Source organism: Martes martes (assembly GCF_963455335.1).
Source record: "Martes martes genome assembly, chromosome: 16".
NCBI lineage: Eukaryota > Metazoa > Chordata > Mammalia > Carnivora > Mustelidae > Martes > Martes martes.
Window position 1 is genome coordinate 10,600,082 of NC_137904.1, and position 17,288 is coordinate 10,617,369.

The 17,288-nt window shown below is 45.9% G+C and overlaps 1 protein-coding gene across 2 annotated transcripts in view; it reads left to right on the forward strand.

Annotated features, from left to right (window-relative positions):
• The window catches only part of PRPSAP2 (phosphoribosyl pyrophosphate synthetase associated protein 2), a 50,765-nt gene extending 34,686 nt beyond the window's left edge, over window positions 1-16,079 (forward strand). For both annotated transcript variants that reach the window (XM_080826854.1, XM_080826853.1), the window contains 5 exons: window positions 5,625-5,695; window positions 9,479-9,625; window positions 13,969-14,084; window positions 14,835-14,916; window positions 15,875-16,079. In XM_080826854.1, the coding sequence (XP_080682980.1) occupies window positions 5,625-5,695; window positions 9,479-9,625; window positions 13,969-14,084; window positions 14,835-14,916; window positions 15,875-16,015 (557 nt within the window). In that variant the 3' untranslated portion in view covers window positions 16,016-16,079. The remainder of the gene's footprint in view (window positions 1-5,624; window positions 5,696-9,478; window positions 9,626-13,968; window positions 14,085-14,834; window positions 14,917-15,874) is intronic.
• The last annotated feature ends 1,209 nt before the right edge of the window (window positions 16,080-17,288 follow it).

A 17,288-nucleotide genomic window follows, 5' to 3' on the forward strand; every position in this document is an offset into this window, starting at 1 on the left:
GTTAAGTGTCTGCCTTCAGCTCAGGTTTTGATCCTGGGGTCCTGGGATCAACCAGTGGGGAGTCTGCTTCTCCCTCGGACCCTCACCCCGCTTGTGCTCTCTGTCTCGAGTAAATCAGTAAATATCTTTAAAAAAAAAGAGAGAGAGAGAGCTGGGGCTGGAGCCAGGGTTTGGGATTTGCTAATCAGGCCCCACATTAGTGCGTGCACCGCGCTGCGAGGCTGCTGGGCACTCAGGCCTGTGGCTGGCCTTGCCTTCAGAGCCTACGTCTGCGCAGTGAGGGGCTGTTGCAGGCAGCCCTACAGGGCTCTACAGGGATGAGCCCACTCCCTGAGTTCCAGGCCGGGGTGGGGGGAAGCACATTCCCATTCAGCTTTGCAGTTACATCAGCTATGTTCAGAAACATTTCAGCAAGATGAACCAGCATCTTTTAACTTCTGGGCTTTCGTTTTAAGTGCGGTCTTAGCCAGTCATTTCTGGGCTGGAGAGACGGAGCTGTGGTCCCCCATGTAAAAACAAGGGGCCAGGTCCCTCTGACATTTCCTTTATGTTTCAGCTTGTTTCATCATGATTGTAATAATAACATTTCTATGTTTACATTTTGACTCAAGCGGTGAACACTAGAGGACTTGGGGGAGAATATACCAGAATTTGTCGAACTTTTTTTGCACATTCGCTGGCCTGGCCCTCTAGACTTGTTTAAGTTGGTAGCAAGTAGATATAGGCAAATAGACATATGGAGGCAGTAGAAAGCATTATTCTTCTGCCGCTTCACACGTATATTTTGAGATTGTGATGACATCAAAAGATTTTAATATTCAGCATTATATTTAAAAAATTAGTTTGTATTATCTGGTTTCTTACAGAAGGAAAATGCCAACTAAAAAAGAAAACAGTACTTTTCCAGAATAGGAACACATTATATAAGTTATTCAAAACATTATAGTGCGTGAAGGAAGAAAACACTCATTAGCACTAAATCCAGACACACAGCATTTTTACCTTCTGGTGGGCCTCTTCCCACGGTTTCCTTCCTTGGGTTACGGAGCCGCGGTGCCGGCAGGGACAGATTCCATAACACACCTTCTCCTAGGTGATTGAAAACTTGCATGAACAGCAGTTTTAACGGCTGTCGAATATCCCATCTACGGATGTGGCTGAAACCTAAGCCCAGTCAGGGTCTAGCAGGTGTTTGTTTTCACCTGCTTTTTTTTTTTTTTTTTTTTAGATTTTATTTATTTTAGAGAGAGTGAGCAGTGGGGAGGAGCAGAGGGAGAGGGAGAGACTCTCCAGCAGACCCCGCGCTGATCGCAGAGCCCCATGCGGGGCTTGCTGTTATGACCCTGAGGTTAGGACCCCAGCCAAAAGCAAGAGTCAGATGCTTAGCCTACTGAGCCACCCAGGTGCCCCGATGTTTTCACCTGTCCTTTGCCAGTGTAATGTTTCAGTGGATATATGTGGGTAAACTCTTGCTCTATACCTGGGCTTATGCATGAGATTTATGAATTCAAAGGTAAGACTGTTCATACGGCTCTTCGTCAGGCTGATTCCCTAAAGGCTACGCTGGTGTACTCTTTCTCCAGGCCTGGGGTCAGGTGCCTGGGAAAGGAAGTGTGGAAAGTGTAAAAAGTTCAGTTTTGGGATTTATCTTGCTTCGTTTTGTTTTACATTTCTTTTGTCCTCCTCCCCCCTTCCCCTGCCACCTAGGATCATATGACATTTAATTGTCATACGTCTTTAGCTTCCTTCAGTCCACAGCATTGGTTCTCAACTGGGGGGGGGGGTGCCGTGGATTTTGTCCCATTGAACACACTTGGTTGGAGGTGTCTGCAGACATTTTTGTTGGTCATAATTGAGGGGGCCAAGGATGCCGTAAATATCCCATAACACACAGGACAGCTCCCACCACAAAGAATTATCTGACCCTAAATGTGACTGGTGCCCAGGTTGAGAAGCTCTGATCTGGAGTGCTCCTGCTTTTTTTCTTTGATGACACTGACCTTTCTTTCAAAATTTCAAGTGAGGGATGCCTGGGTGGCTCAGTCGGTTAAGCGTCTGCCTTTGGCTCAGGTCATGATCTCGGGGTCCTGGGATTTGATTCCTGCATTGAGCTCCTTGCTCAGTGGGGAGTCTGCTTCTCCCCCTGCCTGTTGCTCCCCCTGCTTGTGCTCTCTCTCCCTGTCTGACAAATAAATAAATAAAATCTTTAAAAATAAATAAAAAGCAAAAATTGAAGTGAAAGTCACATAACAGCTGTTTTAAAGTATTCAGTTCACCGGCATTTAGTACATTTGCAGTCCTGTGCAACCCCGTATCTTTTAAGTGTCAAACATTTCATCACCCTTACACACTGAATGATCACTCCCCACACCCCTCGCCCCCACTAATCTGCTTTCTGTTCCTATGACTTTGCCTCTTCCGGACATTTCATATAAATGGAATCATCCAGACTGTGACCGTCTGTGTCCAGTTCCTTTCGCTGAGAATGTCTTTGTTGTTCATTCATGTCTTTGTGTGTATCGGGACTTAATTTCTTTTGATGGCTGAGTAATATTCCATTGTGTATGGATATGCCGCAGTGTGTTGTGCTTTCATCCGCTGATAGACACTGGAGTTGTTTCAACCTTTGGCTGTGAGGCTGTTACGTTTTTATCACGTGCAAGTTTCTTCCGGATGTGATTTCATTTCTCCAGAGTCTATACCTAGGATTACAGTTGCTGGATCATATGGTAATTTTATGTTAACTTTTTGAGGAGCTACCCATCTGTTTTCCATCGCAGCTGTACCATTTGACATTCCTCCCAGCAAAGGTTAAAGGTTCTGATTTCTCCACATCCTTACCAACACTGTTTTCTGATTTTTTTAAAAAAGATTTTATTTATCTATCTGACAGAGATCACAAGTAGGCAGAGAGGCAGGCAGAGAGAGAGGGGGAATCAGGCTCCCCGCTGAGCAGAGAGCCCAATGTGGGGCTCGATCCCAGGACCTGAGATCTTGACCTGAGCTGAAGGCAGAGGCTTTAAACCACTGAGCCACCCGGGCACCCCAGTGTTCTCTGATTTTGTTGATGATCATCTGCCTGGTGGGTTGAAGGGTACTTTGTTACAGTTTTGACCTGCATTTCCCTAATGGCTCATGACATTTCATCGTTTCATGTGCTTGTCCATTTGTGTATCTTCTTGGGAGAAATGTCTGTTCAGATTTTTTGCTTATTTTTGAATTGAGTTGTTTGTCCTTTTATAGTTGAGTTGTAGGAGTTCTTTACATATTCTGGACACTTGACTCTTAGTCGAAAATATGTATGTTTTCTCTCATTGTGTAGTTTGTCTTCACTTTCCTGATAGTGTCCTTTGGTGCATGGAAGCTTTTAATTTTGATGAAATCCAGTTTATCTGTTTTTCAGTCTATTGCTTGTCTTTTGGTGTCTTAGCTAAGAATCCTTTGCCAAGTCCAAGGTCATGAGGATTTACTCACATGTTTTCTACTTAGAGTTTTATAGCTTTAGCTCCTATTTTTAGGTCTTTGATCCATTTTGAGTTAATTTTTCAATATGGTGTGAGGTAAGAGTACAACTTCATTCTTTTATATGTAGATATCCAGTTTTCCCAGCCCCACTTGTTAAAAACTGTTTCCTTTCCCCATCGAATGGCCTTGACACTCTTGTCAAAAATCACTTATTTGTGGAGCATAACAAATAATATGGAGGACAAGGGTAGATGGAGAGGAGAAGGGAGTTGAGGGAAATTGGAAGGGGAGGTGAACCATGAGAGACTATGGACTCTGAAAAACAACCTGAGGGTTTTGAAGGGGCGGGGGGGGGGGAGGTTGGGGGAACCAGGTGGTGGGTATTAGGTAGGGCATGGATTGCATGGAGCACTGGGTGTGGTGAAAAAACAATGAATACTGTTACACTGAAAAGAAATAAAAAATTAAAAAAAATCAATTCTAAGTGTCCCTCAGTGGTTGAATGGTTAAAGAAAATGTGTATATATACAGTGGAGTGTTATTCAGCCATCAGAAGGAAATCCTGCCATTTATGGCAACATGGATGGACTCTGAGGACGTTGTGCTAAGTGAAATAAGTCAGAGAAGGACAGATACTATATGGTGTCAATGACATGTAGAAGCTAAAGGAAAGGTCGAACTCACAGAAACAGACAATAGAATGGTAGTTGCGAGGTGATGGGGGTGATGGATGAAACGGAGTTATAAAATGAATAGCTTCTGGGAACTCTAACGTACAGCATAGTGACTGTAGTTAATAATACTGTATTATTTACTTGAAAGTTACTAAGAGTAGATTTTTTTCTTTTTGAGATTTTACTCATTTATTTGAGAGAGTGAGAGCACAAACTGGGGAGAGGTAGGCAGAGGCAGAGGGAGAAGCAGATTCCCTGCTGAGCAGGGAGCCTGTTGTGGGGCTTGATCCCAGGACCCTGAATCATGACCTGAACCAAAGGTAGATGCTTAACTGACAGAGCCACCCAGGTCCCTCTAAGAGAGTAGATCTTAACCATCCTCACCACACACCCACAAAATTGTAATTATGTGAAGTGATGGGTATGTTAACTCATCTTATTGTGGTAATCATTTTGCAATATGTATGTGTATCAAATCTTTATGTTGGACACAGTGTTATATGTCAATGACATCTCAAGAATGCTGGGGGAAGAATCGATTGTAGACATTTGGGTTTATTTGTGGACACTTGGTTCTGTTCCATTGATCAGCTTATCTCCATTCTTATGCAGGTACCACATTTGATTAATTGCTTTGTAATAAGTTCTGAAATAGGGAAGTGTGAGTCTTGCATCTTTATTCTTTCTTTTTAAAAGATTTTTCTGGCTATTTGGGGTCCCTTTTATTTCGATATTTTAGGATTTGGGGGTCAGGTCATTTCTGCCAGAAAAGCAGTTGGGATTCTGATAAGGATTGCATTGAATCTCTAGATCACTTTGGGGAGCATTGCCATCTTACCAGTATTAATGCTTTGATCCATGAACATGGGATGTCTTTCCATTTATTCATGTTTTCTTTAATTTCTTTCAGCAGTGTTTTATAGTTTCAGTGTACAGGTCTTTCACCTCTTTGGTTAAATTTATTTTTAGGGATTTCATTCTTTTCACTGCTTTTTACAAGTGGAGTTGTTTTCCTAATTTCTCCTTCAGATCGTTCATTGCTCATGTGTAGAAACAACTGATTTTTGTGTGTTACCTTGCAGCTTTGGTGAATTGGTGTGTTAGCTTTGGTAGTTCTTTGTGGATTCTTTGGTGTTTTTTATATGTAGGATCATGTCATTTGCTAGTAGAGATAGCTTTACTTCTTTTCGTCCTATCTGGATTCCTTTTATTTCTTTTTCTTGCCTAATTACCGTGGCTAGTGCATCCAGTATCGTATTGAGTAGCAGTGGTGAGAGCAGGCATCCCTGGCTTGTTACAGATGTTAGGGGGAAATTTTCAGTCTTTCATTAAGTAGGATGTCAGCTGTGAGTTTTTCATAGTTGCCCTTCTTCAGGTTGAGGAATTTCCCGTCTGTTTCTAGTTTCTGGCTCTTTTTATTGTGAGACATTAACTTTTTAAAGGCTTTAATATGGAGATTTTTGTGTGTGTTTTTATTCTGACCAGTGCTGATTCCTAAGGAAAAGCCCCCAATCACAGTTGTTGGCGATGTTGGAGGAAGGATCGCCATCATTGTGGTATGTAGATCTCTCTTCTTATTATTCATTATTGTATTTGCCATTGTTATTCTTTTGAATTATTTGTTAATGGTGTGGGGATAGCCGTGTGGCCAGGTAAGTCTCCTTTAAGTTGGTACCTTGTGCTAAATGTTTCCTTTGGTCCCCAGACTGAAAATTGTTATCACTAGTTTATTAAGAAATTGTAACTAACTCCTTAGTTTACTAAATGTTTGTGGCTGTTTGTTCTACCACGAGAAATTGTTTTGCGATAAAGGTAGCATATAAAATTGGTAACTGTTTAAAACACACATTCTCTTGCCCTTCACAAAACCAGTGCACAAAAGGAGTACATTTAATGCCGATATCATTAAAACAACAATAATACGAACACGTGTGTGTACCCCATTGCTCCGCTTGGAAACAGAACATGGTCCTGTCCCCATGAGGCTGCCTTGGCTCTTCCCTGGTCTTTCTTCCCTCTCCTCCCCCCAGAGGTCGTCAGCAACCCGAAAGTCACCGTGCATGCCCTTACTTGCTGTTACATTCTGCCGTGAGCGTATGTATCCCTGAACACTAGGTGGTTCTGTTTTTCATGTTCTTGCTATTTGTATAATGAAGTCTTTGTGTACTTTATGACTTCCCTTCAGTGCTGGTTTGGGATTTCTCCATGTAGTAACATGTGGTTGCACATTGTGTTCTGTTCCTGGTACAACCATGACACGGCCTACCGATCTGATCTCCAGGCAGTTTCTCTCTGAACAATCTTATGCCTGTTTTCTGGACCATATGTGTACAACTTTCTTGGGTACCTGGGAGTGGGGCGGTTGGGTCAGAAGGCACACACATTCCCGACTTCCCTGACTGGTGCCAGCCTGTTTCCAGAGTGGCCGCTCCAGTTCACGAAGACTCCATGGTGGGGGCCCATCGTTCTCCCCAGTGTTTGAGGTTTTGCTTGTGAATTTCTGAATCCACAAAAACTTTTCTGAGTTCAAAGTCTCTGATGTCATCTTCTAGAATAATAGCTGCCCGTGAATTTATTCCTTATTTAACAAAATCTGTCATAATGAGATGCTATGAATTCAGTAATGCCTTTGCCCCCTTTTTACTGCATTAAAAAAAAACAAAAACAAAAACAAAAACCCTTTTTATTTTGAAGTAATTTTGATTCGTAGGAAGTAGGCCCTCCCCTCCCCCAAATTGTACAGGGAAGTCTTGGGTTCCTTGATCCGGCTTCCTCCTCTTTGCTTAACTGTGGTGCAGTAACACAGTCTGGAAATGGAGGTCGCCACCACCCACACAGCTGCTCCCGATAGCCCTGGTGTGACATGTGCGCGTGTAGACGTGTGCAGGCTTATCACACATGGAGCTTTGTGTAACCACCACCGCGGTTGGATACGGAACGACGCCATCACTGCCAGGCTCCTTCATGCTCCTCCTTCATCTCCGGGTCCCTCCTTGCCCCCCGATGCCTAACTTGTGGCGGTGGCTAATCTGTCTTCCATCTTTATAATGGTGACTTCGAGAAAGTCATACAAGTGGAGAATACAGTCAATCAGCCTTTAAGATCGATTTTTTTTCACTTAGCATGCTTCCCTGGGGATCCAGCCAAGTGGTTACGTATAACAACACATCCTTTTAGGCCGCGCTGTTTTCCATGCACGTCGGTACCACAATGGAACCACTGCAGGACATCTGAATTGTTTCCGGTTTTCTGCTACTCGAAATAAAATTACTGTGCACATTTGTGTATAGGTTTTTGTGTGAACAGAGTTTTACTTTTTCTGGGCTAAATGGCCAAAGGTGCAGTTGGTGGCTTGCACGGTGATTGCAAACACAGTGTTATAAGAACCTGTCAAACTCTGTTTCTGAGTTTTGCCAGTAACACTTTTAAAGTAATACCTACGTTTTTCTTCTTTGATCGTGGTAATACCGGTATATATATAAAAGGAATAATATATATGCATATAAAATAAATACGTGAATACTTATTCAAGTCTGGCCTATGCTTGATACCCTAGTGGGCTTAAAATAACTTTGGTAGCCTGGGTGTGATAGGAAAGACTGTTTTCCACTTCCTGTGTCTCTCTCCTGCATATCCCCTTTACAGCTCACACAAACGTGTGGGGTTTTTCTCTGTGGTACCAGCTACTTGTCCTACAAGTTAACTGAGGTCTTTTTTTTTTTTTTTTTAAGTTTTTACTTGAGAGAGAGAAAGCATGATGGGGGGTGGTGCGGAGAGAGAGTGCAGGGGAGCCCGATGTGGGGCTCCATCCCAGGACCCCAAGATCATGACCTGAGCTGAAGGCAGATGCTTAACCAACTGAGCCACCCAGGTGCCCCAATTTAACTCAGTTCTGACACTGTCCACCCAGAGCTAGTGTCAGAGCCCCGCGGATTAAGGGTCAGTCCCACAAGACTGCTCCCACCCTACTTCCGGTACCATCTGCATGTACGGCCCTGGGTTACGTGCAGCTTCTGTATGATCTGGCCACAAAGCAGAGGTTCCCGTGCCCACCTCAGGCTGCATTAATTTGCTAGAGCGGCGAGCAGCTCACAGAACACTTGTATGGACCAGTTTATTAAAGGATGTCGTAAGGGATACCAACAGGGAGATACATAGGGCGAGGTCTGGGGTTGTCCAGAGGACAGAATATTCTGTCCCCGTGGAGTTGGGGTACGTCACCTTCCCAGTACGTGGATGTGTTCACCAGTCCGGAAGCTCGCCAAACCCTGTACTTTGGGGTTTTTTATGGAGGTTTCATCACGTGGGCATGATGGATTATTAACTCCATTTCCAGCCCCTCTCCCCATCCGAAGCTTCTCCTCATGGCGTGGTCTTTCTGGTGACAAGCCCCCATTCAGGATCCTGCCGGGAGTCACCTCATCAGAATAAAAGATGCCCCTACTGCTCTTATCACTTAGGAATTTACAAGGGTTTTAGGAGCCCTGTGTCAGGGTCAGGGTCAGAGACAAATAATAGAACAAAAGATGTTCTTAGTGTTCTCATCATCACCTAGAAATTTACAAGGGTTTTAGGAGGTCTGTGCCAGGAGCCTGGGGTGGAGACCAATATATGTATTTTCTACCCTGTCATACTGGGAGTCCGTGGCACCTAGGTGGGAAACCACCGGACTGTGTATTTTGTTAAAACACCATTACCATCTTTTCCATTTTAAAGCGGTAGGTAAGTAAGCATATTTCCCATGTGCCCAGAGGAGAAGATGTGCAAAATAAGGAAAACCGCAAAATAAGGAAAACCAAGAGGAAAAGAGGAAAGGACTAGCTAGAGTCTAGCACTTTCTGGCCGTTTTGTTATGCATTAAAAAAAAAAAAAAAAAACCTTCACGGGACTCTTGGGTGGCTCAGTCGGTTAAGCGTCTACCTTCAGCTCAGATCATGACCCGGGATTCCTGGGAGCCGGTCTTTAATGGGACTCCGTGCCCCATGGGGAGTCTGCTTCTCCCTCTCCCTCTGCTGCTCTCTTCTCTGTCAAATAAATAAAATCTTTAAAAAAGAAAAGACCTTCAACGAGCATTTCTGGAGCCTTTGCCCGCTGAGGGAACAGTTCCAGACCCATAAGGGATAATGTGGACATAGTGGCCCTGGGGAGCTCCCCGTGTGGCCGAGAGGCCTGCAGGGAATGTGTCAGGGGCACAGTGACCTGCCGTGTCCCCATGCCCCCATGTTAGATGGGGCCGCAGATCTGCTGGAGTGGAATGACACCCTTTGTTTTTCTGGATTTTGGGAACCCGCCTTTGCCCCCATGTTCATGCACCTTCTGCTCCCTCCGTGACTTGACAGGATGACATCATCGATGACGTGGACAGCTTCCTTGCCGCAGCAGAGACCCTGAAGGAAAGGGGCGCGTATAAGATCTTCGTGATGGCGACTCATGGCTTGTTGTCGTCAGATGCTCCCCGGCTGATTGAAGAGTCTGCCATCGACGAGGTACACGGCTCTGGGCACAGCTGCCCCGGCACCTGTGTGCCTCCCGGTCCCAGTTAGAGCAAGTGGGGGGAGGGCGTTATTTTGTGGTTAAGAATGGATTCACAATGTGGGTTATGTTTGCATTTCATGGCCCGGAAGCCTGTCTTTTGCCCATGGTAATAGTTTTACTAAATCTTGAAAATGGGGCACATGATGCACGGTGCCGTGCACATTACCCCGTCCCTGACGCCCAGACTCCATCACAGGCCTGCAAGTTCCCTGTCCACACCCCTTTTAGAAAGACAGGAAGTCCTGCCTCAGGTTAAGGGACTTCTTAAGGTCACACAGCTAGTAGGCTGAGCCTTTATGATGGCAAAGCCCAGCTCTCTCGCTGGGACAGACAGATGCCTGTGGCATGAAACTGGGGCAGGAAGGCACACAGGGCAGTTTTCCCAAGCTGCTTGCGGCTCCCTCGAGGCTGGAACAAGAGCGTCCCGGTTTACTCCCCCTTGCTTTGTCTGCACCCCCCTCCCCAGGTCACCCGGCTTATCTGCTTGTCCACTCCGACCGCATAAATCACATTTTTAATCTCTCTTAAGAAATGAAGGTGTTCTGCCTTGTGAATTCCTGAGTATTGAATCCTACACGGCTCAAACTCCTTTTACTTTTCCAAGTCCCACACTCTTCTCTTCAGCAGCCGATCTCCTTGAGCCTGGCCCCATGTTGATGGGTTCAAGGTGCCTTCTCACAGACAGAGGCCAGGCTGGGGTGGCCGGGATCAGATCCAGCCTCCTTACTCAGCGGGACAGATAATCCTAAGGGCCAAGGACACGTGAAAGGCGTTCAGGGCCACAAACCGGATACAGAACTCCCATACCGAGTATGTGGAGAGGGCCAAGGCAGCAGCTCTCACGGGCTGTCCATGTGGTTCCCACGGGCGCTGCATGCGGGCAGATTCGAGAGAGCAAGCCAGAGGAATGTGGGGGGCCTGCGGGAGCAGAGTGGACTTTGGAGAGGAGACATAAAAGCTGCAGAAACGGACGCAAGTGCACCCGAGTCTGGCCGCCGGAATCTCGAGGGGGAGGCTGCCTTTGCAGATGGGCGCCCTTGTGTCTTGAGAGGGGCCTTACACTGATGCCCAGGAGGGGGAGTCAGGCCAGTGACTCGTGGCTGCACCGGGTTCTGGGGCACCTGGGTAGCTCCATCGGTTAAGCGCCAGCCTTCGGCTCAGGTCTTGATCTCTGGCCCAGGATGGAGCCCCGAGTCGGGCTCCCTGCTTGGCGGGGCGTCTGCTTCTCCCTCTCCTCCCTGTTCTCGCTTTCTATCTCCGTCTCTCTCAAATAAATAAAATCTTTAAAAAGTAAAAATAAAAAATAGATCAGCGGGGTTTCTGTGTTCACTCTGGTTAGGAAGCTCAGGTTTTTCCTGTAAGCTTACAGGTAAAGCGCAGTCCCACGGTGGAGGGTAAGCCAGGCAGGGGCAACAGCAGAGCCCCCAGTCAGGAGGCGGGAGCAGGGAGAGGCGGGGAGGCTGCCGACCTCCTCTTCCGGAGTACGAGCCCCTCGAGCTCAGGGCTGATGAACCAGGATTGGAAGTGGGGTTTGTGGTTTGTTTTAGCAAATAACTTAAATGAAATGGGCAGAATAGACATCCATAAGGTGGTAGGCTAGTGGTTGCCAGGCCTTTGGGAAGGGGTGAGATGAGGAGTGACAGCGAAGGGGTGCAGGGTCTGTTTTTGGGGGACGTGCAAAACCCAGCTCCAAGTGTCCCGAACACCGGTGAAGCGTATGCTTTAAATGGCTGACTGGATAGTACGCGAATTATATCTCAATAAAGCTGGTGCTTTTTTAAAAAAATTTATTTATTTGACGGAGAGAGAACGCACAAGCAGGGGGAGGGGCAGAGGGAGAGGGAGAAGCAGGCTCCCCACTGAGTGGAGAGCCCGATGCGGGACTCGATCCCAGGACCCTGAGATGATCTGAGCCGAAGGCAGACGCTTAACTGACTGAGCCACCCAGGCTTCCCTCAAGCCGGTACTTCTAAAATGTGGTTAGAATAGGTGTGGAAGATCCATTCCCCGGTGAGGGGGGTTGACGCGTGAAAAACCGGCCCCTGCAAGGGAGCACGGGGCATGGAGCGCAGGCGCAGCAGCCCTGCCCTGGGGTCGCCCCTCCCACCGGTTCTCTGGGAGGGGTGCCGAGAGGCCAGTGTTTGATACCAGTGGGTAGGGGTTCTGCTTTGTGGTTGTTGAATTTGGGAACTGTTCTCTTTTACGGGCTGTGATAATTTACGTGACTCTTGACGTTTCCGTTGTTGCCTCAGTTGCCAGGAATATCAGATACAAAAACCAGAGTCACAAGGATCGGATGAGGCTAGGCTTTCATGTCCCTCGTGCTGGTTTGTAACAATCCTGACCGTCTGTCTCTGTGTCAGCAGTCTCGTGTGTGCGCATCCTTATCATAAGCGGTTGTGAGGCTTATTTCAGAAGTAGGGAGTATAGGGAGGTAGGAAAAGAAAAAATGAAAAGATGGGATTGGGAGGGAGACAAACCATAAAAGACTCAATCTCAAAAAACAGACTGAGGGTTGCTGGGGGGAGGAGGGACGGGAGAGGGTGGTGGGGAAATGGACATTGGGGAGGGTATGTGCTATGATGAGTGCTGTGAAATGTGTAAACCTGGCGATTCACATACCTGTACCCCTGGGGATAAAAATACATTATGTTTATTAAAATAAAAAAAATAAAAAAAAAGTAGGGAGTATAGATTATAAATAAAATTAAACAATCATTCCCATCCCCTGTTTTTTTAAAGATGGCTGAGTATTTTTTTTTCCATTTGTAACTGTTGGAAAGTGCTTGTCTTTCTTTGATTTTTATCAAATCTTAATTTTAAGAAAAACAGCTTTATTGAGATATAATTCACATACCGTACAGTTCACCCATTGAAAGTATAAGATTCACTGGTTTTTAGTGTATTCACAGAATTCTGCAGTCCCCATTCTCATCCCCCCAGAAAAAAGCCCCGATTCTCATTAGCAGTCCACCCCCTCGCCATTTCTTCCCAGTCTACTCAGCCTTACGCACCCACTAATCTGCTTTCTGTCTCTATAGATTTGCTGAACCTGGGCATTTCCTATAAATGAAATCCTGGGACGTGTGACCTTTTGTGTCTGGCTTCTTTCACTTAGCATACTATTTTGAAAGTTCATCCTTGCCGGAGCAGGGTACCGCTACTGCATTCTTATTTGTTGCTGAATATTTTGTCGAATGGAAATGCCACATTTTGCCTTTTCATTCGTAAGGTTATGGCAGTTTGGGTCGTTTCCACTTTTTGATTCTTGTAAACATTTATGTATAAGTTTTTGGTTTTTTTTTTAAGATTTTATTTATTTATTTGACAGACGGAGATCACAAGTAGGCAGAGAGGCAGGCGGGGGGCGGGGGGGAAGCAGGCTCCCTGCTGAGCAGGGAACCCGATGTGGGGCTCGATCCCAGGATCCTGGGATCATGACCTGAGCCGATGGCAGAGGCTTTAAGCCACTGAGCCACCCGGGCGCCCCTGTGTGTAAGTTTTTGAACAAAGATATGGTTTCATTTCTCTTGGGCCCTATGGCAACTCTATGTTTAACCTTTTGAGGAACTTCCAGACTGTTTTCCAAAGTATCCAAACCATTTTTCACTCCTCCCACCAGCAGCATCTGAGGGGTCCGGTTTCCCCACAACCTCACGGTATTTCTGCTTTTTTTGCCTGTAGATGTCTAAGTGGGTGTCAGGGTATCGTATCTTGACTAACAGGTAGTGGGGACTCCTGGGTGGCACAGTTGGTTAAGCGTCCGACTCTCAGTTTCAGCTCAGGTCGTGAGATCGAGCCCTGCGTTGGGCTGCATGCTTAGCACAGAGTCTGCTTAAGACTCTCTCTCCCTCTCCCTGTGCCCCTTCCCTCTGCACTCACACACTCTCTCTCAAATAAGTAAATAAATCTTAAAGAAAGAAAAAAAAGGGGGGGGGATGCCTGGGTGGCTCATTGGGTTAAGCCTCTGCCTTTGGCTCAGGTCATGATCTCAGGGTCCTGGGATCGAACCCCACGTCAGGCTCTCTGCTCAGCGGGGAGCCTGCTTCCCCTTTCTCTCTGCCTACTTGTGATCTCTCTCTCTGTGTCAAATAAATAAATAAAATCTTAAAAAAAAAAAGGAATAAACACAAGTAGTGTTCACATTGACTGAAAACACTGTTGAAGGTATGGTAGGCTCACTGTCCTGTCAAACAGAACCACAGAGATTTGAGAATATGTGGGATTTTCAGATCCGGCCAGGAAGCTGCCTGGTTCTCTGATGCTCTTGGATCTTTGTCCTCTTGATTTGCAGGTGGTGGTCACCAATACGATTCCACATGAGATCCAGAAGCTCCAATGCCCCAAAATTAAAACCGTGGACATCAGCATGATCCTCTCAGAAGCCATCCGTCGGATTCACAATGGGGAGTCCATGTCCTACCTTTTCAGAAACATAGGTTTAGATGACTGAACAGCTTTCCTTTTTTAAAACTCCGGAGGGCCAAACTGGAAACAGAGAGTACTGTGAGGGGTCATGCCTGATGCCATGTACTACGCAGGGGCCGTCTGTGCTTTGTTCCTTCCTTTTTGTTGATTCCTACGAAGATAGACCAACTTTTTAATGTCGGTTTAGGTGTTTGTGAGTTTTTTGGGCAATTTTTATAAAAGAAAAATGATATTCTCCTCCTAAATGAATAAACAACCTGGTTATTTGTAGCTGAACTATTTCAACAATAACCTGGAGTACGATTTTTAAGCCCACAGACAGCTTTTCCCAAAGTTGCTGGAGCCCAAGTGCTTAAAAAAGTTCATGAAATCAAATGATCTGTATACTGTGTCATACCTGCCACTGAGAAGCCAAAAAGATGATCCTGTCAAATCCCAGCAAGTGACATTTTTAGAAACGCTTTTATAGACACGCATAGGCAAACGACTATTACCTGACCGTTATTTATTTTCCGCAACAAAAGAAGGAATATGAAATTTACGTTGTGTGTGGTTTTTTTTAAAACTTTGTGTCCGGGCCGTTGTTTTATAATTAAAATAAAATGAACGCTGAATACACGTGCTGCGAGTGTCCAAGTGTCGTGTCCACTTGTGACGTTTTGTCTTCTGTGGCTTGTCACGGTGGCACGGTAGCCTCCCAGGGGTGTAATGTCTCCCGTTCTGTTTGTCCAGGACCTGCACGTGTCTGACGCGTGATCACTTGGCTGTGGCAGGAGAGGAGTTGGAGGCGCAGGCTGCGAGCCCCGGGGGGCAGGTCAGCGGGTTGGTGTGCGCTGCCGCCTGCGTCTTGGCATGGCTTTGTTCGGCTCCCTGTTCAGTAGCACAGCCATGCGCTGAGCACAGTTGCTACCTCTGCATGCCTTAGAAGACGAGATGCTGGGGGTGGTCACGGAGGGCAGGTGATAACGACCCTCGTTCATGTCCGGCAGCAAGAACCGCCTGCCCCGCGGTTCAGAGTGCAGAACTCAGAACTTGACTGTGACACTTGTACCAGGCTCAGGAACGCTGGGGTCCGGGGAGTTAGGCTGGCATGTTCTCCCACGGAGGTCCTGCGATGGCACTCCCATCAAATTCTCAGAGGCAAAGGTTTTTCTTTTTGTTTCAAATAAACGTCACCCCCAGTGTGGGTCTCGAACTCATGACCCCAAGATCAAGAGCCAGCCAGGAGCCCCAGGACTATTTTTTTTTCTTCCAAAAACACTCGAGCCTGTGGTTTCTACCTATGTTAGAATCTGGAATGAAATAGCAAGTGACTTGGCACAAAATTAAGATCGGTCACTTACTGTTTGCCATATCTGGGTTTCTTGACGACTTGCTTTGGAGCAGGTCTGGGGCCCTGCACGTGCAGGAGCGCCGAGGGCTCTGCTTCTGGCAGCTGCCCCGGGTACCAGACGGTCCCCTGCTCACCTCTCTGTGCTCATCACACCCAGCAGTGTCCGGACCCTTCCTGATACGCTATCTCAGCCAGACAGCCTGTGGTGGTTGGGCTCCTGCAGGTGCATGAAAGAAACATATTTTGTTAATTCCCTAAAGTAGTGCTCGGATCTGATCAAAGTAGAAGTCTGCACTGTTAACGTCGGACATTAACTCTTGCTTAGAACTGTGTGACCTTAAAATAAGCTCTCTCCTTTCTACGTTGCGAGCATGGTTTTCTTTGCTTTATGAGACTCTTGAAAGTAACCGTGTTTTCCTTTTACTTCCAAATGAATAAGCTGACAGACGTCTACCAGGATGGTGGAGTGGGGAACTCCAAAAGTCTCTTCCTCCATAAAAGGAGAGAATCAATGGGCAGAAACAGAATCAACTTTATTGGGACTCTAGAAAGTTATCCAAAGTTTACAGCAACCAAGTAAATGGTCAGTTAAAAAAAAAAAAAAAAAGGCAAAACAACAATAATAAAAATGGCTGAATCTTGACAAGATTGCTTTGTGGCACTTTTAACTTACCCTGGTCCCACTCGTTTCGTGTTTCCTGGCAGCCTGGAAGATGATAACCTGCATTCCTGGTACATACTCCTTGTACCAGTGGGAGTAGAATACTGTTCTCAGAATTAGTTACTTGTTTGGACCTGTCTATTGGCTGCTTGAAGGACTGACTCAAAGGACTTGTCTTAATTTTACCCGACTCCGAACTCCAAAGAGCAGAGGGACAATTGTTGGAAAAATGTAAAGGCAAATATATTAGCCACTCTTCTTGGGGCAAACGATGAAACCACTAAAAGTTTGGGAGAAAGGCTAGGGAATGAGATACGTCTGGGGGAAAGGGTTTTGAAAAGCTCCCACACATTCCTGGGGATACGAAGGGCGTGGGATTGCACCGAGTTGAGGACATGCTCACAGAAGACTCCAGAAAGCCATAAGCTCTCACCTCTGGCAGCTCTGCAGCAGGTGCTGTGCAAGCAAGAAGCGAGGGCTGAAACAGAGCTGTGGTCTGCCCAGTTGAATGCTGAAGGCATGTCGTGAGACACGCAGCCCATCTGCAGACTGGGTTATTTTCCCTCCCTCATTCCCTCCCTTTCACCCTTCTTCTTTTTTCTTTCTTTCTTTTCTTTTCTTTTCTTTTCTTTTTTTTTTTTTAATTTTCAGGCTTAAGGAAGCCTGGGATGACCCCATTCAGTTGACTGAACAGAGATTGTCAGTTACCACACACAACAAAGAATACAGGCTTTACAAAAACTAGTTCAGAAAAGCCACCACACAGCTACAAGCAGCAATAAACCCCGGGAAAGGAAGAGAATCTGATTTCCAGGCTTCCCACATTATAATATTCAAAATGCCCAGATTTCAACAACAACAACAAAAATTCTGAGGTATGTAAACAAACAGGGCTGGGCCCACACACAGGAAAAAAAAACTTGATAGAAACCATCTTTGAGGAAGGGCAGATAATTAGATTTACTGAAGACTTAAAATCAATGATTTTTAAATATGCCCAAAGAGTCTTTAAAGGAAACCAGGAGAAAGATGGCTCACCAAATAGAGAGTATCAATAAAAAATAATAAAAACGAACCAAACAGGATTTGGGGAAGACAGTAGAGTGGGAAGCACCAGGAATCTGTCTCCTAGACAATTTCTGGGATAAGATTTGATGGTTTTGGAACTCCGATGTCTGTCAAAGGTTTGCAA